General features: G+C 44.4%; 1 protein-coding gene across 1 annotated transcript in view; it reads right to left on the bottom strand.

The window, feature by feature from the left end:
• Positions 1-852: 852 nt before the first annotated feature.
• The window catches only part of Ildr1 (immunoglobulin like domain containing receptor 1), a 37,830-nt gene continuing 12,098 nt past the window's right edge, over positions 853-26,584 (bottom strand). The window contains exons 2-8 of the mRNA XM_057765398.1: positions 25,165-25,335; positions 23,951-24,100; positions 19,218-19,337; positions 18,573-18,719; positions 6,372-6,503; positions 5,401-6,188; positions 853-1,546 (exon numbers count right to left, since the gene is read on the bottom strand). Of these exons, the coding sequence (XP_057621381.1) occupies positions 1,505-1,546; positions 5,401-6,188; positions 6,372-6,503; positions 18,573-18,719; positions 19,218-19,337; positions 23,951-24,100; positions 25,165-25,335 (1,550 nt within the window). The 3' untranslated portion in view covers positions 853-1,504. The remainder of the gene's footprint in view (positions 1,547-5,400; positions 6,189-6,371; positions 6,504-18,572; positions 18,720-19,217; positions 19,338-23,950; positions 24,101-25,164; positions 25,336-26,584) is intronic.

The following is a 26,584-nucleotide window of genomic DNA, read 5'->3' as shown; positions in this document are numbered from 1 at the left end:
GCCTGCTCTTTTCTGATGGGATGGAGATGAAGTGGATTCAGGGAAGAGGGGAGCTGGGAGGAATCTGGGAGAGAGCTAGGAGAAGTGGAAGGAGGGGAAACTGTGGTCAGGATGTATTGTATGAGATAAGAATCTATTTTCAATAATTTTGATTTACAAAATTATACTTCACCAGGAAATAAGCTGAAAAGTGGGTCTATATCAACTCTTCTGTACCAGGATAGTGCAAACTACTGAATTTTATGTGTACATTAGCTATTAATTTTTTCCTGTTTCCTAATTTTAGATTCCAAAAATCTTGAAAGCAACCTCTGACAAACATAGGAATTTAACACACCCTGCCCCCACCCCCATATTTCTAATTATGAGTCTGGAGAAAAATGGATGGGTTGATACACTTAGCTCTAAATTGAGCTCACAACCATACAGACAGGGGTATTGCTGATTTTTTACAGTATCAATATTGTTGGAACCACCTCCTTCCAGTCTACTAAAAGAAAGCCTACACGTCAATCATAAAAATATCTGTGAACCAACCGTATGGAAAATGGAAAAAGCAGTGATAAGCCCTATTACAAGAAGGGCTCAGCTCTTTCTTTCTGGGATCCTTGAGCAGCAAAGCCTGCCTACATGCTAATGCTTGGGAGATTGCAACCCTGAAACAGTCAGTAGTCCCAGGAGAATGATCATTTCAGAACTATGCACAGTGCCTGATTCTTCTCTGAGATTTACTGGGGTAGAGGCTTATATCAATGAAGAAAAGTAAAGATCCAAGGTAAAAAAGCAGATATTTACTTGGGATGGAATCTTCGGTCCATTACATTTATTTTTCTTGTTGATAGCTATGTGGTGCTTGGAGGTACTTAAAGTGACCTTAGCATTATTATACTATAAAATATAAGAAAATAAATTAAGTGTAGGTGAAAGGATCAAGAAAAAAAGAAAAGACTATGGTTGGTGCAAAACTGCTTCCCTGTGATTGTTCAGAGTTACAGTAAACAGCCCATGAAAGGGACAGGGCTATAGAACTCCTGCAGGCAGTAGAACTGGAAACCCAGAAATGCTCAGGACCACAATGTGGAAAAACCCTCAAGAAGTTCAAGAGAGGGACAGGAAGTTTCCATGGGAATTTACCCATAATATTCCATAGGTTTCCTGTTCCTGAAACACGTTTGATTTCTTCTTAAAGATTCCTGAGTTGTTATTATGACACTGCCTTGGTCCTGAGTATCATGACCCACTTGAACACATGGGCCACTATGTTCCCAGGGGATCACATCCTAGTTAGGGTCCCTTACAAGTCAGAGATTGTGTAATACAGAGAGGGCATGATCAAGGGGGGAGCTTGCTATTAATCCCATAAAGTCCTGTTTTGAAAGCTCTTCTATTTGAGTCTTATTCCCAAACTGTAAGACACAGATGTGTTGTGCCTTTCCAACGCAGCTGGCAATCTTGGTAACGCTGAGGACATGTGGGATCCAAGAAACAGCACTGTGCCTGGAGACTAAATGACCACACTCCGTCCACTATGGGAGCTCTCTCTCTCCTGAGGAATAAGAACACAAGAACTACAGTCAGCCCAGTCTACAGCCCAAGCCTATAACGCCCAAAGTGAGCTGGTCCAACCCGCCAAGTGGGGGCTGACTACTTCTTGACCTTTCATGGTGCCACTTTCTCCTCTCGATGGCCTTCCTTAAGCGATGACAATTTCTGAAAATTTCTAATCTTATTTACTCTTTCCTCACTGTCGTTTTTGTAATATCTCCAAGTCTTCAGTAGATGGAAGAAAAGGCCTGCTTTTCACTTACTAGTTAGTTCAAGATTTAGCGCAAAGACAGCTCTGCTCCCTGTTTATACTCTGAACAATTCCTCCCCAACCCTTTCATTCAGCTTCAGACTCTAGTAGTCCTCTTAAGTTATTTTTCAAACTTTTCCTGAACAAACTCAATGACTTTCCTTCGAAAGTTGTTATTTGTGGGTTTGTTGTGTGTTTGTTTTTCCTACTCGATAAGGCAAGAATTGTGGTTTATGCTACTCAAACCTCTTCATGCCTCTCAGGGAGGGCGATAATTTCATTGCATTTTTGCAAATCTACAGCTGGAGTTCAGCAATGAGACCATCCTCGTCTTATTTGAGAAGGGAAAACACCTGCTCTATGATGAACGTATGTGCATCATACGTGGGTATGTGCATCAGATTGCTTCAAAATCTGTTGCTCATTATTGAGTGAGTTTTCAAGGCCAAGGGTTCTAATCTGAATATTCTCCAGGGTCTGTTCTCTGGCACAGAGAACAATCAACACCAAAAAGGACTAAAGGGACTTTGTCCAGGAAGACCTTGGCATGTTTAGGGACACTCAAAGTAGAAGATCGCAGATCCCAATACAACTTTTTTTTTAAAAAAAAAAACCAAAAAACAAAATAAAGAACTTAAGACAAAAATATAATTCCTGGTAGTCACTACAGAGCATTTTAGGTTAGCCCAGAAACAAACACCGTGGCTTTCTTCTCACTAGAACAGACGTATGTGGGTCAGGCTGTGAAGATAATACCAGAGGGTCTTGGAGCTCATTCTATTAGGGTGAGATTGGAAAGATAGATAATCTGAAGGAGGCTAGGGACACAGGGCTCATTCATTCTGAAGCCACCGGAGTGGAAAGCTTGAAGTTCCTGCTTCACTTTCTCTGAGTAAAAAGGCCACCAGCTAGGGAGAGCTCAGCTGGAGTCAAGCTGAGCGGGCACTGCCACAGCGGAAGGTTTGTGTTTTTCTGGGCACTGAGCAGACAGCACCTCTTGTCTGCTTTAGATTGCCAGGAGGTTAGGTGCACAGAATCTCTTGATTGTGTATATTTATTAAACATTACTCTTGAGAGAAAAGGTGCCATATGAGCCTAAAATATCTATTTTCTGTTTCTCTGATTAAAATATTTAAATGGACATTTCTCAAAAATATTAAATAATTATTAAAATAGTTTAATGAATATTTTATTTAAAGTTATGGTAAATCTGTCACTGATTGAAGCCTGACTTAACAGTGATAATGTATTTTTAATGCAAGGAATAGAGGAACTTCGAGCGCTGCTCAATCAAAAGTCACCATCTAGTGGCCTAACGGTGCACAATACTGAAAGCAGGGAGCTCCAGTGTCTTCAGACACCTATGGAGGAAGCATTGAGCACCAGCAGAGTCTCCTTCACAATAAAGCTACAGAGACACAAAATGCACCTTTTAAATGAACTAATCTGCAGAGTCAAGCTTTGGTCCTGGACTTCTGGCCACTGACAGAATATAAGTAGAAAGTTGGATGCAACTAAGTGATAAGTCTAAAAAACAAACTCAGACAATGGGGGATTTTTAAATTATTTGGACAAAATCTTTGCTTCTCAAGGATAATTTTATAAATAAAAATTATGGCAGAATTACTTCTTATGCACCTCTTAATTTTTTAAAAAAAATACTGATACTTGGAGAAAATTGATCACTAGAAAGCATCATTGATCTCAAAAATTGCCTTTCATCTGAGGAAATAGTATGGGCTATTGAAGAAGCTTAAGAACCAGAGGGATATGTTCAGACTTGGACTTCATTCTCTATTGCTATGTGTTTTGCCCTTGTTACCTAGCCTTTCTGAGCTGTGTGAGGCTAAATGAATCAGGGCTGCCTCAGTGTCTAGAACATAATGTCTTATACCCTTCCTCTTAGATTCCAAGGCTTAGAAGGAGCTATGTAAGTTAACTGGGGGGAAATAAAGAAAATTAAAAAAGTAACTTAGAAGAAAATAGAGCTCAGATCTTGGAACCAAAACTTGGAAACCGCATTTTTTTTTCTACTAAAAGGAAGAGGCATATTTAGTTACTATATCTGATGGTGGTTCTAGATATTCCAGCTTTAACTGGTTCTGCGCTTTCTTCCAGGATTCGTTCTATTGACCTTATCACAGAGAAGCAATTATATCATGTGTGGATGAGGTCACTCCTTAAGCTTCAGCTAAGACAAAGAGGTGCATGAGAGACCAGCCCAGGGCAGAGGGCCACTGGCACACAAATCTTTTAACTCAGAGGCCCTCACAGTACAAGGCTGCATGGGGTATATGACACATGCAAACTGTACACAGTTCAGCGCCCAGAGCTGGCAGGAGCTGCTTTCAATACTGCAGATCTTAGCGCCCACAGGACACCTGTGAGCTGACACAACTGCCATTGGTGATTTCGGAAGCACCTGCTGGGCTTCACTGCCTTCCTCACACGGCTCTTTCACCTCTGCTGGCCCTAGAGAAACACCCTGCACCTCCACTGAGGAGCTTGCTCCTTCACACACACACGTTTGATTTAAAGTGTGTGTGTGTGTGTTTGTGTGTGTGTGATGTTAGGTATGTCCTTCAAAGCCCCTAAGAGACTGTTGTTCTTCGATTATGCCCTTCCTCTGGGACTTCCCCTCAGAGCTTCCTGAGACCTGCCTGTCTCAGCAGAAGAAAACGATGAAAAGGTTTTGGCCTGAGAAGAGCTATTCATTGGTAGCCCATAATTGCCTCTGAGTAAGTAGTTCATTTACATTTGAGCAATGGTGGAACATTTTCATAAAAATATAAGCTGGCACTTGTGTGGGGTAATTGTAAAATGATGTCTTAAAGTCATGGTACTTCAGAGGCGGGGTTTCAGACGGTAGATCAGGTTGGCCTTGAACTTGTGGCAGTTTTTCTGCTTCAACTTCCTGAGTGCTGGGATTACAGGCTGGGACTAAAGGTGTGTGCCACCACACCTGACTTAAAAATCATGCCTCTAAAAAAAATGCCTGAAAGGCCAGAGGCGCTTATGTCCTGTGTTCTCCTGGGTTTACTCCTTAGACTACACACAGTGACCAGCACCTTCAGTGTTCTAAAGAAGTTTTTCTCCTAAATGGGATGCCAGGCATGGTTTTCAACAGTCTGGTGAGCCTTCCCAGGGGTATCCGGGAAGACGTCATCCTCACACACAGACGGTTGCTGCTCACTTAAACACCCACAGACCTGCCCATTTCTAATCTGGGTTGTGGAAATAAGGTTGCAAAGTCAAGGGCAAGGCAGCATCTGGAACCCGAGGTATAGCTCCCCGCCACGGGGTGCTTAGTGATCCTGAGCCTCAGTCCCTCTCCTGCATACCAGCAGAGCCCACCTGACCTGCCTCCAGGGACAAGAGGGTGGCTGAGTGGGCACTGAGGCAGAGAAGGCCCTGTGCAAGCCCCGGGCCTCTTCTGCACCCTGCACTGACTCGGCCCTTTCCTTCCAAGAAAAGACAGTGTGCCCCAGCCTGCCCCGACCGTTATGTAGAAAAGGACTCTGCAGGGCCTGTGTCAGCTGTGGACAAGATGCTGGCTGTGGGGCCACTGGCTATGCCCGACCCTCCATAGGATGCCCCAGGCTCACCAAGCGCCTGTCCACATTCCCTTTTTTCCTGTTGTTCTTGCCTGGGGTGACATCCAGTGAACGGTAGCTGGGTGGCTTCTCCTCAGGCCAGTTTGGGGATTGTGAACGGCGGCGATGGCGGCGGTGGTGGCGTTGGGCAACCCAAGTCCTGGGCAGTGACTCTTTCTCCTCTTCAGAGCTCCAAGAACTGGGGCCCGAGGGCAAGGGAGGCGAGTAGCTGCGGTGCCTGCGTCTCCCATGCCTCTGGGCACCTTCCCGGGGCTCTGGACGTCTGGGGGGCCAAGGGGCCTCACTGGACGAGGGGCCTTCGCTCAGGCTGTCCCAGTCTGACCAGGGCATGGAGGACTCATGGGGCCTAGAGCGGTGGTGCCTCCCACTCCAATGGGGGTCCAACTCCCTTCTCCCTGGGACCCAGGGTCTGATCCCCCGATCCTGGAGCTCTTGGAGGAAATCCGAGTGATAGCGCTGCCTTCTGCCCTCACTCGGATCCCAGCGTCTAGAAGCAGGGTTGAGCCGCTGCTGGTGTGAGGAGCTGCTGGTCCTGGAGGACAGTGGGTCTCTGATCAGCGGGGGCAAGTGGATGACTCTGCGTTCTACAACCTCTGCAGAGCCTAGGGAGGACAGCATGCTGCAAGGGTAGCCAGATTTGGTTCTGAGATCGGGAGGCTGGCCCGGGTTGAGGTTCCGTAATTCTTTCTCCAAATATTCCAGAACACCATTGGACACTGGAGGGTGAGCAACCGTCTGGGTCATTGGCATCTGTGGAAGGCTGGACCGTAAAGACAAATCTGAATGGAAGCAAAGATAAGGTGCACTGAACTGCGGTCCCAAGACATCCTCCTAGGAACCAGCGCGTTAAAGTGCCATGTTCCTTAGCAAGATTCCACTCCGTCCCACTCCACTGGGCATGCAGCTCTTCTGTGCCCTCACCCTCTGCCCTCTTCCTCCCATGGCTTTCTGGCAAAATTTACCTCGCTGCAGCAGCGGGTTCATTGCATAAGATGAAACTGGGGAGCTCCTTTCCGCCCCCCAGTACAGGGGTTTTTCCATCATCTGAGGACCTAGGGCCTGAACCTGCTTCGTGTAGCGGTGGCGGGCCAGGGCTGCAGGGGAAGAAGGAGAAACACAGACCCTTAGCCAGCGAGAGTCCCCCAAAATCCCACTTCACTCGGTCTGTGCTTCCAGCTTCTTGCCTTGGAACCCATTCTTAGCTAATTTGCACGGAAGCAAGAGTTAAGGGAACAGGCGACCCTGTTAGGTCTTTAGCAAGGGATTGCATTTCCTATATTAAAGACTACATCCCTCACACCCTAGGACGGTCTATTTTTAAATACTCAACTCCTTAGCCTGAAAACATATCATCCGGTCGCTTGCTCTCCAGGTCACCTGAAGAACACAGGCAGGTGCACGCATATAAACAGTCATTCAAACTTCAGGCTGCACAGAAAAGTCCCACAAGCAGAGGCTTAGAGGAGGCTACGAATCAGGGCTCGTGAGCCTACAGGGCAAGCTGGGGCCGTCTGTTCTGAGGGGGAAGAACAAGGCTATGGGGTGATGCTAAAGCGTGTTTCCAGCTGCTCCACCAGCCCTGGGTGAGGGAAACCTTGTGGGGGAAGGCCCGGGATACATAAACTTGAAGTGAGCTGTAGCGGAGCCTTTCTAGGCTTCTCCTTTACTAGCTGCTGGGGCTTCCCCCAATTAGAGATGGGACAGGCAAATGGAAGGGAAATATTCCCTTATTGAAGAAAAGACTGTGTAAAAAAAGCAACACAAAGGGTCTATGAAATGTCCCTTCGGTCCCCTAGGTGTGGCTGGTCTGAAGCATGCAATCTGCAGCAAGTGCAATAAAAATACAAACACTTATTTGTTTTTGTTTCCATTTTGAGGTAACTGCGGGCAAGTCCCACTTGGCTCCCAAAGACTCTGTCTGTCCATGCGTGGAACAGAAGCATGCTGCTACGCAGGGTGAGGGGCCCCCACCCTGTCGTCTTACCAACTGCAGGGTTAGCTGTAAACCAGCCCAGCTCTGCCTTGGTCTCCCTCCAACACTGAAGAACAGGGCAGAAAGCAGGTATTTTCTACCCAGCTACACAGGGAGGGAGAGCTGCTGAGGCCCTTGAGAGGCCATCTCCTAACACAGCAGGAAGTAGTTGCCACAGAGTCCCCCAAAATGTCCAGAGCTCCAGCCATATTGGTATGTCACAGCCCAGCCAAGAGGAAATCAAATGCAAACGCGAAACAGCTCCTAGAGTTGCCACACCTTAACACCAACCCACAGTGCTCTAGCCTCAGAGGGGACAGGGGCAAGCGCTTAACAGCCCCCTCTACTGGCCACTACCAGCACACCAAGGATTTTATGTAAAAACAAACCTTTCTCACAGCCCCCGCCTCTCCCCCCCAACCTCCCAGCCTCTGGTTTTTTGAAACAGGGTCTCACTCTATAGTCTAGGCTGGCTTAAAACTTCATGATCTTCCTGCCTTGCGTCCAGAGTACTGAGATTACAGGTATGAGCCGCCATGCCTGGTCTGGAGATGTCTTTTAACACGGGAAATAAATGAGGAGGTTGAGATGACAGAAGTCGCATTCCGACCCAATGCTTCATAGTGGCCTGTGGTGTGCTGTTGTCTGAGAAACCTGAGGGTATGTTACGGTTTCTGTCAGCTTGGAGCTGGATGCTGAGGATTCAAGGAAATTCTGAGAAATGGTACCATGGGGGTAAGCTTCTTTAAATAAAGGTTTTGAGGGCCAGACAATTCTAGCTGTGCAACTTGAAGCTTTCGGAGTCTCCGGGCTAGACAGAATAGGTCTCGCGCAGAGTTGCTAGCATTAAATGAGGCAAAACATACGGAATGCCTGAAAAGTGAGTCAGCAGATAGAAACTCTCATTCTAGGAGAAACAAACACACACGTGGAATCTAAACAGCACTAATCTTTGACTCCCTCCAAGGGAAGAGCCAGGGCATAATGTGTAAGGCATCTACTAGGGACAGAAGTAACAACACTTCACCCCCCTCTGAAACCACTACTCCCTTTCTCCCCTCCCCCACCCCCATGTCCACGGAGACCTTACAACTTCCCTTGCCCAGGAGGCTTATCATTCTTCCCAGCACCTCTCCTGCTGTCACAGAAGCACGCTTGTTCCTTACCTTCCTTCTACCCCGTGGCCACCCAGGCCTTTGTATTTTCTCACTGGCCAGTCCTCGCATTAACGCCCTCAGCAGCTTCAGGGAACAGCAGACCCATTTTAGCCTCTGGGAACCACGAGCAGAGGCATCCTGGCCCCAGCCAAGCAATGGGGCCTCAAAGAGTCCCCTTTAGGACGGGAACCATTGCAAGATTTTCCATCACACATGTCTTTCCTCCTACGCACCCCACTGCTCAGGTCCCCATGAATTTCTAGCTGATTGTATCTTCTTTGCTAAGGGCAGGAACTAAACTAGCCCTCACAGGGAGCCAACAGCCTGGGTCTAGATCAACAAGGTGTATTTATGTAATTGGAGAAATCTCTCCATGCCTCACTCTCTCCTGGAGAGAGAGAGAGAGAGAGAGAGAGAGAGAGAGAGAGAGAGAGAGAGAGAGAGAGAGACCTCTGGGGAGGGGAGGCCAGTAACTCAGAGATATGAGAAGCTTCTCTAGTTCTTGTAGAAAAAATAAATCAGGCTCAGTTTCAAAAACTTTCATCTCTAAGTCCTATGAGGGTTGTTTACCAATACTAGGTGGATTATCTGTATCTGCGAAATCTTAGGACCACTTTTATTGGTCTGTCTAGCCCCCATGTTACAACCCAGGAAGGTGGGAGCTGGCTGGGGAGATGGGCTGTGATGGGAGGGGAGATGATCTAGAATTTCCAGCATCCTTCTAGAGGTTTCCTTCTGCATCAAGCACATTTGTTTGCTTGTAGTGTTGGGATCAAACCCAGAGGTCTCATGAAAGCCACGAAGCTGTGTCTCTAGCACTGGACTTTGACTTGCAGAAACTGTGACAGGCTGTGGGCTCCCTCAATTCTTCTCCCTCGTATGCTGACCATCCTCCACATGTAGTGACCTCTCTCCTTAGAGGTCAGGCTGCCTACACTCTTGTCTCTTTCCTTTTGAAGGATAGCCCTTTCGTGGTAGACGTAGTTCTGCTTTCAAAGTAACACCACTCACTCAGGATCACCCCACTTCTTAAGTGGGGCTGCCATTGATTCCCATTTGGTTCTCTGCTTATAAACATCCTTAGGGCTTTCAGGGTATAAAAATAAAAACAACACAGAATCTTTCCCCTATTCAGAAAGCTTTCTTTCCTTAACCATTCCTGCCCTTTCCGCCATTCATCTCATCGCTGAACTTGTCAGGAAAGGCAAGACCATGAGCTTGTCTGATCAAATCAAAGGATCTTAGCTGATGGCCTGCAGTTCTTTATTTCATGGGTTCTTTTAAATGAGCAAACTCCAGCCACCCAAGAGAAACCAAACCTTTGTTTCTCAGCTCACTGACCACATGCATACACCATCCACGCCAGTTTTGCCCCAGTCCTGCCTCCTTTTAATGCCCTGTGATCTAAGGCACCATCCTGTGAAGACTTATCTCATCTCACATGTGACCACTCCCATGACAGTGACTTCTCCATGGCTTCTGTCCAAAAAGCTGAAAGGTAGGAAGCTCCATAGACTCATGTTGAGTCCTTTGTTATTTCCTCCTCTTCAAAGAATTTATATAGCCTCAGCTAGTCCACAGAGGCTGTGGCAATCCCTACATGGAACACCACACAGACACAAATCAGAGGCTTAACACTGTGCAGGTGACTGCTACTTCCCAGCTATGAGACTTCTCTGACCTTGCCCGTTAAACGGTGAGGACATATGCCTTTGGCGGGCTGTGGAGAGGATTCTATGAGGAAGTAGATACAAAGGGCACACATCAGGCAGACATCCAATGAAAGCTATTTCTCTTTTCCTGTAAGATACCACACAACCTTGAACACAAGCGCTGAAACCAGACGCATACCACTGAGCTGACATCACAGTTTGAGTTGGGTGTCTATCATCATGAGCAATTCATCAAGTCTTCCTTTCAAACTGTCTTCTTCCCCATGGACCATGATGACAAGAGTGCTTATCTCTGGGGACTTGGCTTAGTTGACTTTTTTTTTAAATTTCTCAGATTTTCTACCATGTGGAACTTCACAGGCAAATCAAATGTTACTTGAAACAAATACATAAAAAAAGAAACACTTCCAGCTAAAACAGTTGATTCAACTCCTATCTCTTTACTAAGGAAGGAACTTTATAGGACATTCTTTAAGTTCTTTTGCCTTTATCATCCATTCTGCAACTTAAATTTTAGGGCTATTATAGTCTTTGTGTGTGTGTGTGTGTGTTGTGCAGGCATGCATGTGCCATGGTGTATGTGGAAGCCAAAAATCAGTTTTCTCTTTCCACCATGTGGGTCTTGAGGACGGGACTCAGGGGATCAGGCTTGGTGGCAAGCACCTTACCCACTAAGCTATTTTGCTGGTCTAAAATTTCTCTTTTAAAGGATGAAATTTCAATTCAAAGAAAGCTTATGCTAAAACCTTCTGTTCCTTCTCCCCTTCCCCAGCACAAGCTTCACATCACCTGGGGAAGACTGAGAAATACACATTCTAGGGCCCTACTCCCCCAGACCCATTGGGTCGGAAGTCTGGGAGGGAGGGACAGCAACTAATGTTGACCAAGACCTCTATATGATTTAGTGTGAGCTTCAGTTTAAGAACTAATGCTTCGACTCTCTAGGTCACGGTTCCTAGAGGCACATCCCATTCCAACCCCCATTCAGCAAAGCCCCAGTGACCTGGGAGCAGCCTCTCTACACCTCCAACCACTCTCAAGGTCATCTCCGACCACCAGAGTCTTGGTCCTGCCTACACCTGGAGGAGCTTCCGAAACACATCAACATCCACCAGAGGCATGGCCAGCCTGCACTAGGAAGAAGAGTGATCACCCAAGCCACAGGCCCCATATGTACCAATTAGAGGAAGAGGGACCCCTTGAATCATAGGCCCCACCTACACACACTGGAGGAAGAGATGGGCAGACAGATGGTAGTGTGAGACCACATTTAACAACAAAAAGAGCAACATGCACCACCAGAAAATAGTGCTTCTACAACAGCAAGACCTGAACATCCCAATGCAGATGAAGCAGAAGAAAATGACCTTAAAAATAACTTTATGAAGATGATAGAGGTCGGTAAAGAGGAAATAAAAAAATCCCTTACAAAAGCGGAGGAAAAGGCAAAAATTAGAAGAAAACAACAAATCCCTTAAAGAAAGCAAAGAAAGCCAAGAAAAGACAAACAGGTGAACAAAATGGTTCAAGACTTGAAAACTGATTTAGAGGCAATAAAAAAAAAACCCTACAAACCAAGGGAATTCAGGAAATGGAAAATCTGAGTAAACAATCAGGAACTACAGTTACAAGCAAACTAACAGAATATAAGAGCTTAAAGAGAGAATCTCAGGTGTTGAACATATGATAGAGGAAATGTTAAATGCAACAAACTCTTAACACAAAATGTCCAGGAAATCTGGGACACCAAGAAAAGATCAAAACTAAGAATAATAGGAAGAGAAGGAGAAGTCCAGCTCAAAGGCACAAAAAATATATTCAACAAAATCATAGAAGAAAACCTTTTCAACCTAAATAAGAATATACCTATTAAAGTACAGAAGTTTACAGAACTGGACCAAATAGACTGGACCAAAAAAATGTCCCCTCATCACATAATAATCAAAACACTAAAGATATAGAATAAATAAAGAATATTAAGAGCTGCAAAGGAAAAAGGTCAAGTAACATATAAAGATAGATCTATCAGAATTACACATGACTTCTCAACAAAAACTCTGAAAGCCAAAGGGTCCTGAATAAGCATTTTGTAGACACTAAGAGACCACAGATGACATCCCAGACTACTATACACAGCAAAGCTCTCAATCACCATAGATGGAGAAAACAAGATATTCCATGACAAAACCAGATTTAAACAATACCTATTTACAAATCCAGCCCAACAAAAAGTACTAGAAAGAAAATTCCAGCCCAAGGAAGCTAACTACAAACACAAAAACACAGGCAATAGATAATCCCATATCAGCAAGACCCAAAGAAAGAAAACACACACACAATACCAACAACAACAACAAAACCAAAAGTAACAGATACTAATAATCACTGGTCATTAATACCTCTTAATATCAACAGTCTCAATTCACCTATAAAAAGACACAGGTTAAAAGAATGGATATGAAAACAGGATCCATCCTTCTGCTACATACAAGAAACACACCTCAACTACAAAGACAGACATTACCTCAAAGTAAAGGTTTGGGAAAAAGATTTTCCAATCAAATGGGCTTAAGAAACAACCTGGTGTAGTTATCCTAATATCTAACAAAATAGACTTCAAACTAAAATTAATCAAAAGAGATGAAGAAGGACATTTCATATTCATCACAAAAAAAATCTATCAAGATAAAGTATCAATTCTGAACATTTATGCCCCAAACAAAAGGCCCACCCACATTTGTAAAATAAAAAAAATACTAAAGCTTAAATCACACATGAAACCCCACACACTAATAGTGGGAGACTTCAACACACCACTCTCACCACTGAACAGGACTGCCAGACAGAACTTAACAAAGAAATAAAGGAACTAACAGAATTATGACTCAAATGGACACCTATAAACATTCCATCCAAACACAGAAGAATATACCTTCTTTTCAGTACCTCATGAAACCTTTTCAAAAATTGACCACATATTCAGTAACAAAGCAAACCTCAATGAATACAAAAAAATTGGAATAACCCCTGTATCTTATCGGATCACCATGACTTAAAGTTAGAATTCAACAACAACATTAATTTCAGAAAGCCCACAAATTCATGGAAACTGAATAATGCTCAACTGAATCACCCCAGGGTAAAGGAAAAAAATAAAGAAAGAAATTAGAGACGTCCTAGAATTCAATGAAAATGAATACACACATACCCAAACTTATGGGCCATTTTGAAAGAAGTGCTAAGAGGAAAATTCATAGTGCTAAGTGCCTACGTAAAGAATCTCAAGAAATTTCACACTAGTGATTTAGCAACACACCTGAAAGCTCTAGAACAAAAAGAAGCAAACTCACCCCAAAGGAGTAGACACCAGAAAATAATCAAATTGAAGACTGAAATCAATAAAGTAAAAACAAAGAAAGCAATACAAAAATCAATGAGAGAAAGATTTGATTCTTTGAGAAAATCAAAAAGATACACAAATATTTATCCAAACTAACCAAAATGCAAATTAACAAAATCAGAAATTAAAAGGGGACCATAACAACAGACACAGAAGAAATCCAAAAAATTATCATGTCATACTTCAAAAATCTGTACTCCTCAAAATAGGAAAATATAAGGAAATGGACAATTTTCTGGATAGGTACCACATACCAAAATTAAATCAAGAACAGATAAACAATTTTAATAGACCTACAACTCCTAAAGAAATAGAGGCAGTCATCAAAAGTCTCCCAACCAAAAACAGCCCAGGGCCAGGTTGTTTCAGCACAGAATTCTACCAGAATTTCAAAGAAGAACTAATGCCAATACTTCTCAAATTGTTCCACATAATAGAAACAGAAGGGACAATGCTAAACTCTTTTTGCAAGGTGACTGTTACCCCAATATCCAAATCACACAAAGACATTACTAAGAAAGACAATTACAGACCAATATCCTTCAAAAACATTGATGCAAAAATACTCAGTAAAATACTGGCAAACCAAATACAAGAAAACAAAACAAACAAAAAAATCATTCACCGTAATCAAGTAGTCTTCATCCCAGAGATGCAGGGGTAGTTCAACATACAAAAATTCATCACTATAATCCACCATGTAAACAAATTGAAAGAAAAAACACACATGATCATCTCATTACATGAGGAAATCATCTCTGACAAAATTTAACACCCTTTCGAAAATATAGGTCTTGGAGAAATTAGGGATACAAGGAACATACCTAAACATAAAAAAAGGCAATATACAGCAAGTCAACAGCCAACATCAAGTTAAATGGAGAGAAACTCAAAATGATCCCACTAAAATCAGGAACAAGACAAAGATGTCCACTCTCTCCATATCTACTTAATATAGTACTCAAAGTTCTAGCTAGAGCAATAAGACAACAAAAGGAGATCAAGGGGATACGAACTGGAAAGGAAGAAGTCAAATTTTCACTATTTGCAAATGATATGATAGTTTACAGAAGTGACTTCCAAAAAATCCACCAGGGAACTCTTACAGCTGATAAACACTTTTAGTAATGTGGCAGATACAAGATTAACTCAAAAAACATCAGTAGTTCTCGTATATACAGATGATAAATAGGCTGAGAAAGAAATCAGAGAAACATTAACCTTCACAATAGCTACAAACAACATAAAATATTCTGGCAATACTCTAACCAAACAAGTGAAAAACCTGTATGAGAAGAACTTTAAGTCTTTAAAGAAAAAAATTGAAGATAATATCAGAAAATGGAAAATGCTTGGAGTGGTAGGAACAACATAGTAAAAATGGCAATCTTACCAAAAACAAGCTACAGATTCAATGCAATCCCCATCAAAATCCAAGCACAATTTTTAACAGACCTTAAAAGAACAATACTCAACTTCATATGAAAAAACAGAAAAACCCAGGATAACCAAAACAAACATGCACAATAAAGGAACTTTTGGAGGCTTCACCATCCCTGACTTTAAACTCTACTACAGAACTACAGTAATGAAAACAACTTGGTTTTGGCACTAAAACAGACAGGAATCAAATGGAATCAAATCAAAGAACCTGATATTAATACATATGAACACCTGATTTTTGACAAAGAAATTATACAGTGGAAAAAAAAGAAATGAATTCAATAAATGGTTCTGGCATAACTGGATGTTGACATGTAGAAGAATGTAAATATATCCACATCTATCCCATGTACAACACTCAAGTCCAAATGGATCAAAGACCTCAATATGAAGCAACCACACTGAACCTCATAGAAGAGAAAGTGGGAAGTAGCTTTGAATGTATTGGCACAGGAAACCACTTCCTGAATATAACACCAGTAGCACAGACACTGAGAGTAACAATAAATAAATGGGGCCTCCTGAAACTGAGAAGCTTCTGTAAAGCTTCAATAAGACAAAAGACAGCTTACTGAATGGGAAAAGATCTTCACCAATCCCACATCAAACAGAGGACCAATTTCAGAACTCAAGAAATTGGTCATCAAAAATACCAATAATCCAATTTAAAAATGGGGTACAGATCTAAACAGAGAATTCTCAACAGAAGAATATCAAATGGCTAAAAGACACTTAAGGAGATGTTCAATATCCTTAGGCATCAGGGAAATGCAAATCAAAATGACTCTGAGATACTATGTTATAAAGATGGACGATAATGTAGATATAAATATTGTAACTGTAATTCTTGCTTGATACCTGTTTTGTTATATGTAATTTTACTATGTTAAAATTAAAACCTTCCTTTTCATTTAGACAGAAAAGAGGAGGTATTGTGGGATTTCCCTCTGTATTTTGTGATTACCATTGATTAATAAAGAAACTGCTTTGGGCCTATAGCAGGGCAAAACAGAGCTAAGCGGGAAAAACTAAACTGAATGCTGGGAGAAAGAAGGTGGAGTTAGAGAGAAGCCATGTAGCCCTGCCAGAGATAGATGCCAGATGGAACCTTGTTGGTAAGTCACAGCCATGTGGCAATACACAGATTAATAGAAATGGGTTAAAGTAAGATGTAAGAGCTAGCCAATAAGAAACTAGAGCTAATAGGCCAAGCAGTGATTTAATTAATACAGTTTCTGTGTGATTATTTCAGGGCTGAGCAGTCAGGAACAAACAAGCAACCTCCTACTACAATCTTATACCTGTCAGAATAGCTAAGATCAAAAACATTAATAAAAGCTTATGCTACATAGGATGTGGAATAAAGGGAACACTCCTCCATTGCTGGTGGGAGTGCAAACTTGTACAGCCACTTTGGAAATCAGTGTGGCAGTTTCTCAGAAAATTAGGAATCAATCTACCTCAAGAACTAGCAAGGGGCTGGAGAGATGGCTCAGAGGTTAAGAGCACTGCTTGCTCTTCCAAAGGTCCTGAGTTCAATTCCCAGCAACCTCATGGTGGCTCACAACCATCTGTAATGAGGTCTGGTGCCCTCTCCTGACCTGCAGGCGGACACACAGACAGAATATTGTATACATAATAAATAAATAAATATTTAAAAAAAAAAGAACTAGCAATATCAGTTTTGGGCATATACCAAAGGAAACATATTCATACTACAAGGACATTTGCTCAGATATGTTCGTAGCAGCATTATTCATAATAGCCAAAACCTACAAACAACCTAAATGCCCCTCAATTGAAGAATAGATTAAAAAAAATGTGGTACATTTACATAATGGCATACTACTAAGTGGTAAAAAAAAATATGACATCTTGAAATTTTCAGGCAAATGGGTAGAACTAGAAAAATCATCTTGAGTGAGGTAACCAAGACACAGAAAGACAAATACAGTATTTACTTACTCATAAGTGGATATTAGACATAAAACAAAGGATAACCAGCCTACAGTCCACAACCCCAGAGAAGACAGGAAACAAGGAGAAACTGAGAGAGACATAAATGGATCCCCTTGGGAAGAGAAAGTAGACAAATCTCCTTAGTAAATTGGCAGGATGGAGGGAGGGGAAGGGTGATTGGGGAGTGGAGAGGGGAGAAGAGGAGTGGGGAGGAGAACATGAGGGGTGAAGGACAGAGAAGGAGAGCAAGGAAAGAGATACCTCAAAAGTGGGAGCCATTATAGGATTAGCAAGAAACCAAGAACTAGGAAAATTCCCAGGAATCTATAAGGATGACCTCAGCTAAGAATCAAAGCAATAGTGGAGAGGGTGCCTGAATTGACCTTCCCCTATAATCAGACTGATAACTTCATTAATTGTCACCACAGAACCTTTATCCAGTAACTGCTGGAAGCAGACGCAAAGATTCACAGCTAAGCACTGGGCTGAACTCCTGAAGTCCAGTCATGGCGAGGGAAGAACAATATTATGAGCAAAGAGGCCAAGATCATGATGGGGATACCCACAGAAACAGCTGACCCAAGCAAGTGAGTGCTCACTGGCTCTGGACTGACAGATGGGGAACCTGCATAAGACCAAACAAGGCCCTCAGAATGTGGGGGACAGTTGTGTGACTTGGTCAGTTTGTGGGGCCACTAGCAGTGGAACCAATATTTATCCCTAGTGCATGAACTGGCTCCTTGGAGCCCATTCCCTATGATACGGGGGCAGGAGAGCGTTGGTCCTGCCTCGAGGGTTGTGACAGAGTGGATGTGAGGTGGTGTGGGGAGAAGATGGAGGGAGCAGGAGGGGAGGGAGAGGGAACTGGGATTGGTACGTAAAATAAGATTTTTTTTTTAAAAAAAATAATTTAAAAAAAGAGCTAATGCCTCAATACCTTTCTCTATTTCCCTCCCTATTCTTTTTATCTCATCTCTAAGTAGTGTTGTGAGATTGTAATAGAATTAGAAACATTCGGTCTCTGTCCCTGGTTTCTGAAATATAACTCTTAAAATGCCTGGGCTCTCCAGATGGACGAGTAGCTTCCATGTGTTAATTAGACGGCTGGTGGCCAGAATCCCTGGAGAGTTTTGGGATGGAGACAGGTTGCCAAAAAGACCAAGGCATGGCTAGAGTGCTGAAACTTTCTATTCCACTTCTGACCTGGGAGAGAATAGTTGACTTGATCAAATACAGACACACACACACACACACACACACACACACACACACACACAAGCTTTCATTCAAATCCGTTGGTCTGACTCCATCTGCATACTAAGAAAATAATTTCACAGGTAGAAATCCTGTTATCAGTCACCGTCCCTGTGGCTTTAGAGCATTCCTGAGCATCATTCTCAGGGCTGATGCTCATGTCTTCTGAACCTATGAAGGAGGAAGGCATGAAGGAGATCCTGGAACGACCAGGAACTTTGACCTGAAAAAGGTCAACCTGTCTGCTTGGGGCCTCGGGCACGCGTCTCGTCATGCCCAACCCACTGCTCCACGTGTTCTCTCACCTTCCTCGGGGCAGCAACAGACGGTAGGACAGCAGGGGCAGCGGATGTAGCAGCAGCAATACTGAGGACAGCACTGGCACCAGCACACACCAATCAGCAGCAGGAGAAGGAGGGCTCCAAGGATGATGAAGATCACTGTCAGCCAATCTACAGTGGAGAGAAGCCGAAAGGGGGCTGAACTAAATCTTCAAAGGGATGCCTCTACTCCAACGTTCTAGACCAGTGCTTCTCAGCCTTCCCAAGGCTGCAGCCCTTTAATACCTCCTGTGTGGTGACCCTTAATCATAAAGTTGCTACTTCATAACTGTAATTTTTTGCTACTGTTATGAGTCCTAATGTAACTCTTGGTGTTTTCTGATACCCCCATGACAGGGCCTTTCGACCCCAGAGGGTTAGTGACCCACAGGTTGAGAACCAATGTTCTAGACCTTAGTAAATACAGCCACTGACCTAGAGGTTAAGTTCCAGTGATAACACCGGTAAAAAAGGTTTAGCTCTAGTAAGAGACGGTTAGAGGTTCCCAGTCCAACGAAAGTAACACAGCCCTGTTTGTTTCTGGCTTTGTTGCTATTGGTAGGTGCTTTTGCACGGGTGTGCGGGGGTGTACACTGATGGGTGGCCCGAGAGGACGCCAGCAGCACTTACGCAGGACAATGAGCTTCACCTCCTTATCCGGGTCTCCTGAGGTGTCTCCTGGAGCCTCAATGGTGCAATAGTATACTCCATGATCCCACCACATCACTTCATTAATCACAAGGTCCGCTCCTATGTAGGAAGGAAAGGAAAAGCGCTAGTTATTGGGGCATGGTAGCTGTGGGACCTCAGAACTGTCATTCCTAAGAAGGCCAGTGGTTGATGAGAAAGAGGTCCCAGACCCTTCCTCAGGCCTTCCTTTGTTCCCGAAGATGAGGATGATGGAAAAACTCGCCATCAAACCCCACAAGGAGTTTATAAGGATCCGGATACATCACCTCATTTAATTTCTACTACATATGCTTGTATGTGGGGGAGGGAGAAATTCCCAGTTGCCCCCCACTGATTTGTTCCCTTCTTGCAGGATCGTGGAATTGATGGGTATGCCTACGGCTGCTGTAGTTTAAGGAAAAGTATCTTTGCTCCCTTTAAAACTGCTCAACTAAAACTGTGATTCTATTAGTACTAAGAGATTAGGACCTGGGTAGACTGTGTGGAAGTTTAATCAAACACTTTGGGGGGGGCTTTTGAAAAGCAGAATGAGCCATGAGGGCTCTATCCTCATGGGTGGGTGGGTAGGTAGGCTGGAGCCATTAAAAAGGGTGAACTTGACTGGGTGCGGTGGCACACACCTTTAATCCCAGGATTTGAGAAGCACAGCCATGTGTATCTCTATGAGTTCTACATGAGCCTGATCTACTGGTCTGAATAGCAAGTTCTAGGATAGCCAGAGCTACATAACAAAACCCTGTCTTCTATTGCTGTATAATGGTATAGCAATAAGACCCTTACCAGACTTCTGGGCCTCTATAAACATAAGCCAATGAATTTCCGCTGATTATAATTACCCAGTCTTATGTCCTCTTTTATAATAGTGTATAAAATAGACTAAGAGCAGAATAGAATAGAGCATTGTATAGGAGCATAAAATAGACTAAGTCAGGGATCACCTAGAATAAAGTCAGGATTTCCCATCCCCTCTTCTAAGTGATGCAATTCTGATTAACGGAATGCATGCAGGAGAATTGCAGGAACTTCTTTAAGATAGCATGTGAACAGTCTTCCCTTTCTTTTTCCTCTCTTCTATGTTGCTCCCTGGGTGCTACAGATCGGGTATGGTTTGAATGTGTGTCCCAAAGCTTCATGTACAGGAAGCTTAGCCTCAGCATGGCCTTGTTGGAAGGCAGTGGAATCTTTAAGGGATGGAGATCAGAACAGTCATTAGGACACTTGGATGAGCTGTTCTGAGAGAAGGTTAAAGTCATTCTTACATCTCCCCAGTAGGTTCACAACAGAACGGGTTGTTACAGAAGAACAAGAATGGTCCTTTCTGCTCACTGGTCTCCTGTAGCCCCCTGGGGGCTCTCCTTCTTGTAAGCACTTTTATAATAATACTGTTTGCATGGTAACCCTGTCACACCCCTTCACAAGGCCAAATCAGTGGCACCATCTACTCTTGGACTTTCAACACCCGGAGTGATGAGCTAAATAAACCTCTTTTCTTTGCAAATTACCCAGGCACGGGCCTTTCATTTTAGAAACAAATAATGGACCAATACGTCTAGAAAGAAGATGACAATCTGGGTCAGTACAAATGAACTTGGGCCCCTCCAAAATTTAATGGAATGCAGCCACCACCCTAGGTCTGGGCTGTGTGTTTCTGATTTTATACATGAGATCAAAACAAGCTTCCTTTTGCTTACAGTACTAATATCTGTTTTCTACTTATTTGCAATCAAATGTAACACCAGCTGAGAAGTGGGTATGATTACTTAGCTATATTTCAGATAAAGAAACTGAAGGTAGAGAGGGGTTAAGGGAGTGGCAAACACACAGAGATAGTGCTTGGCATAGGTTCATGCCCACAACTCTGCCTCAGACTGGAGCTTTGAAACACTGAGCCCTGATATTTTCTCCAAAATGGCTGTAAAACTTCACAGCCTAGACCCTTCCCCACTCCAAGAGGAACAAGTAGGTGCTTGAAGGGACAGCTTGTGCAATGACCTTGAATGAGCACAGAAATTATGCCCAGCATTTTCAGAGTATTACCCCCAAAAAAGAATCTGTGTTCCTTTGAGTACCTGATGCTCCACAGTGACCTGATTAAGAGCAACCAATGGTTAACATACTCTGAAAAATTAAGCAAATATGACAATTTTCACTGAAACCCTGTGGCTCAAATTATTAAGTTACAACCTGTAGGAACATTTAAGAGGAGCCAGCCCCTCTGTCCTGGCAGGTTTAAAAGTCAATCAGAGCCCCAAAGCAGCACCCCAAAGTGATGGCCTGCCGGCTTATCTCAGAAACTGCAGAGATCAGGCCTCAGCATAACCGACTTGCCCAAGCAATGATAATATCTGCAATTCTTCATTGTCTGTTTGTCAAGAAATACCTCCTGAGGAACTGAAACAAAAACGTGAGGTCATGCAAGACCGGAGCGAGCCCTGACTTCTGTTTCCTTCTCTTTTACGTCAATCCTTGTGAAGCTTTTTTCCCTCATGATTTTCTAAACCTACCTCTTTCCCTCCACCCCCAGACCGGGGGGAATGATGAAAGTTCTCATCTGACCCGACTTTCCTAAAGTGTTTCCGAGGAATGCCAGCACGGAGAGGCTATTCAGATATGTCAAAAATATGTTACCCAATCCATGACCTTGTCTGTCAGGGTCCTCTCGACTGATGGAAACTCAAATGAGAAAGTGTCAGAAAACAAGGATTCTGCGAAGTCAGGAAGAGCCTGGAGGCAGAAATAAACCCTGGGGAAACACTGCTTTCCCTTAGGAGTGAGATCAAGATGGCGTATGAGCAGAAAGTGGTCGGGAGGAGAGGTAGTGAGAGGGACTACTCAGAACTAGACACACACAGAAGAGCAGAGTCAGCCTCCAGACTCTCCACGGGGACTTCTCATCCTTCAGAAATGCTAAAGGAAACCGGCTAATTAAATATGTGAGACCAGGGGTCAGAGCAGAGCCAATTCTGAGAAAGGAGAGCCAGCCAAATCTCTAAGGACACACATGGAGACTAAGGCAAATGCAGGTGGTCCCTAGGCTAAGAGTCACAGGCTACCTTGGGGAAATCAGAGGACATGTGAAAAGATCCTGCATATTTAAGGATTACAAACTTAGAAGCAAGGTTAAACTGGCCCTTTAAATGGTCGTAAAACAGTCACCAATTCTCTCACTGTTTGATTTTATGTGGTTAAGTGGAGAAATTCCTTATGGCCAGCAATTAAAAAAAAGATTTACTTATATTATTTTTATTTGAGTGTGTGTGCGCTCATGCGTGTGTCTGGTTTTGTGCATGTCGGTGCAGTGCTACAGAGGCCAGAAGAGTGCATTGGACCCCATGGGACTGGAGTTGAAGGTGGCTGTGAGCTGCTTGAAGCGAGTTCTGGGAACCAAATTTGGGTTCTCTGGAAGAGCAACAAGTTCTGTTAAGCACCGAACTCTCCAGCCCCACAAATACTTTTTCCTTTTAAATTTTAAATGTTTGCTTGTTTATTTATTTTCATGTATATTAATATATTTTTATGCATATAGGTGTGTTTTGCTACATATGTCTGTGCACCATATACATGCCTAGTACCTAGTAAGCCAGAAGAGGGTATCAGATCCCCTGGAAGTAGAGTTACAGACAGTTGTGAGCTAGTGTTCTTAACTGCTGAGTTCTCTTTCCATCCCCAATTTTTTTTTTTTTAAATACAGCATGTAAAGTTCACTGAAACAGTCTCAGAGTTCTGTCTTTTTAACTACACAGTAATTCAAAATGACAGGCTAGGAACGTGGGGCCCTAGCCAATTCTTTGTACATAAAAGCATCCTGACTAGATGACGTCGGTCCATCCCTTAGGAACTGTTGGATAGGTGAATTTCAGACACTATGTCATGATTCTCTATGATATGGACTCTACAGTTAGTCCCCCTTAATAGAAACTGAAGCAAAAAAACAAACCAAACCGTGAAGGGGTTTGCTCAATTTCATTTCCAAGAGCAGAGCAGTCACCATGTCTGAGTCTGGTTGTGGCCCCAGGGCTGTGGGGGCTGCTTCTTGTACCGGGTGCAAAGAAGGAGCCTGCTTTAGACCCAGCTCCCAGACAATGCATGTGATATTTACTATAGCGTGGCTCTCTCTCCGATGAGAAGGAAGAGGCAGAGAAAATGGCCAACCTGCTGCCTGTACCTAGCCTCGTGAGGGGAACCACTGCGACTCTTACCCAGGCATGTGTCCAAGCCCCTGCTGCTTCCTCTGTCCAGGGACCACAGCAGTCTCAAAGGATCCACTTGCCCTCAAGCTCATGTTTTTGGTACAGGCATCGAGAGTGGCCAAGGGGACCTCAGGGACCTGGTGTGTGAGTGAGCCCGGAGAACGATTTGGAAAAAACATCAAAGAAGCGGATGTGAATCTTAGTCTGAGTCTCAGGAAACGAATCAATGACACCCTGACCTTTATTTAACCAAGGCTGAGGAACATCCTCTGGTCCACAGGCCAAGTTCCAGGGAAGCAGCTTCAGATGGTGGAACACATTCTAAGAATCTGGCACTTGCTTCAAACAGCCCAGTGACCAAGTCAGTCAGTCATCAGGCCCCGGAAGATCTTGGGGAATCCCGTGCTGACTCAGCCTGCCAAGCCCGGCTCTGCCTCCTCAAGGGCTAGTTCCCCTGCTTCCTCCCCCATATTCCCCACTCACGGTTCTGGATGGTGATCTTGCGCTGCCGGTAATCCACCCCCAGCACCGGCTCACTCTGCCCCCGCCGCTGGGCCACGATGCGAACTTCCCTCTGATTGTCGCTACAGTCATTGGAAGGGTCCTGGCCCAGGGATAAAGCGGCCTGGTATGCTGAGAAGAGAGGACCAAGTCCTTCAGATTCTGCAGGTCTGGAGTCGACTCACAGGAGCTCCACTCCCATCAACAAGACTCCAAACAACCTTGAAAGTCATCATTTTCAAAGCCTGTCGTCTCCTTGCCAACTTCCAACTTTCCTTGGTTCATTTACAACGTGCCCCCCCCCCCGCCCCCGGTTTCTGTTCCAATGGGGGTTCAGTCACCAACCTTCACAGTAGAAAACTCAAAAGCTGCTAAATCTTCCAGGGGACCATTGCTTACCACCCTAGTCTCTCCCTTGTCACTTAACTCAAGTGTTTAAGAAGAACCCACAAGATGACAATACAGACTAAATGGGGAGGCAAGGAGAGCTTTGGCGACTCTGTCCAGCCCTCCTGTAAGGCCTTAGCCCCAGAGCTACAGGAAGTGTGCAACCATGCCTTCCTCCTTTTGTTTATCTCCACTTCCTCCCCTCCCCCCACAGGGTCTCCCCTGGTACTCTCAAACTTCCTAAGGCTCTAATCACCTCAGGCTGCCTGTGGGGCTCCAGGTTCCTCTGGTGCTCGAGGGAAGTTACAAATGGGCCTCTGGGAAGGAGCTCCTGGCACAGCAGGTGGCAAGAATGGACCAGTTGTCATTGAGAAGCAGGACTTGGCTGAGGTGAAGGCGCAGCATATCGCAGTGATCAGATATGCCTGAGGTGAATAGGCTGTGTGGAGGCAGGGAGCTCTACCTTACTCAACCTGAGGCAGCAAGGCAGGGATCTTCCAAACAATGGCCACTGGCTTGAGCTGCCTGCCACAGGGCTCAGGACTGGTTTGAATGAGTGCTCAGAAGGAAGGACTTGCTAGGTCTTTTGTGTCTGAGCTATTTAAATTATTTTTAGAACAACGCGGGGCAAACAAACTAACATTTGCCCTGAACAACTTCTTGTGGAACTTGGGCTCAGTTTACCTGAGAAATGGACGAGGTCGTAGCAGTTTCTTCTCATGCCGACAATTTGTGATCTATTCCTAAACCCTGATGATAGCTTACAGATGCCTGGGAACCTCGGACAGAACAAGAATCGGGGTACTCACAGGCGGAGAAGTAGTCGAAGATGGGGTCCTTGCAGAAGGACTTGAAGCGCCATGTCACTACCACGTCCTGCAGCTGAGCAGAGGTGGTGTAGTCACATTTGAGGGTGACGGAGGCAAACAGGGTGACATAGCGTTCTGTGTGCTGAACTGTGACCAGCAAGGACAGGCACCCTGAAGGCAAGAGCCGGAGACAATGCTAAAGGTGACCTACTTCTGTTCCTGAGTAATAAAAGCCATGCAAATGAACAAAAGAAGCACAGCCCCTGCCCTCCTGCCCACCTCTGCCTGGCAGCTCAAATACACAGGCTCCTGCTGAGCAGCGGACAGAAGGAAAGGGCCCCCCTCTCTACCTGCCACCTTCACCCCAGAGGAAGCAAAAGGGAAAAGAATGACAAAAACTCCCAAAATTCAGTCTATTGACACACCAACACCCGTCCAGCAATAACCACCCCACACCCACAACAATAAAAGAACTGTATTGAAATAAGGCTGCAGTTATAGTGCAGTGATCCTGCTACAACCAGTTTTCCCCTGTTCCTTCCTTCTCCTCTCAAAGTGGCCAGGCTCAGGCAGCCCAGCCTTTAAATCCCAGCACTCATGATGCAGAGGCAGGTGGATCTTTGTGAGGTTGAGGCCAGCCTGGTCTCAAGAGTGAGACCCTGTCTTAGGAAAAGAAGAAAGGAAGAGAGGGAGAAAAGGAAGAAAGGAGGGAAGGAAGGAGGGAGAAAGGAAAGAAGGAAGGAAGAGAGAAAGGAAGAAAGAAAGGAAGGAAGGAAGGAAGGAAGGAAGGAAGGAAGGAAGGAAGGAAGGAAGGAAGGAAGGAAGGAGAGAAAAAAGAAAAGAGAGAAAAAAAATGGTTTCTCATTTCAAACTCCATCCTCTGGCCCCAAGGTTGGTCAACCTGCCTTTCCCAGCTGCCTCTCACTTCATGTCCCAGTTCACACAGGCCTCAGCCACGCTGAATTCCTCAGAACTGGAATTACTCGGCCTCCAGATCTTCAGAGCTGTGGCACTCTCAGGCTGGACTGCTCTCCACGTTACCTGCTCCCACTCCACTGTTTTCCTTGGGTTGCCTACTGTCCATTCTGCAGCTCCTTGGAAGTCTTAGAGGCAGTAAGACTGAGAGAAGGTCTCTCTCCTGCCTTCCTCAAAGTGCCCTGCCCTGTGGGCAGAGAGCACCTCCCTGCTTGGATATAGAGGCTCTGAGAAAACGCCTGGATTTGCCCCCCACTCTTCAAATACAATCCCTGGCTACTATGCCCGTTACACGACCACAGTTGGATAGATGACTGAGGATATAACAAGCAGTGGACATTGAGCTGCACAAGCGAGCTGCACCAACACAGAGCAAATGAGATAGCAAGGGTCACAGAAAATACCAAGAAAGCCTTGATGGAATTAGGAGCTATCCCTTTTTTTC

The sequence above is a fragment of the Chionomys nivalis genome, chromosome 3 (assembly GCF_950005125.1).
Source record: "Chionomys nivalis chromosome 3, mChiNiv1.1, whole genome shotgun sequence".
Classification (NCBI taxonomy): domain Eukaryota; kingdom Metazoa; phylum Chordata; class Mammalia; order Rodentia; family Cricetidae; genus Chionomys; species Chionomys nivalis.
The sequence above is the reverse complement of the archived record's forward strand: the minus strand, read 5'-3'. Positions and strand labels throughout refer to the sequence as shown.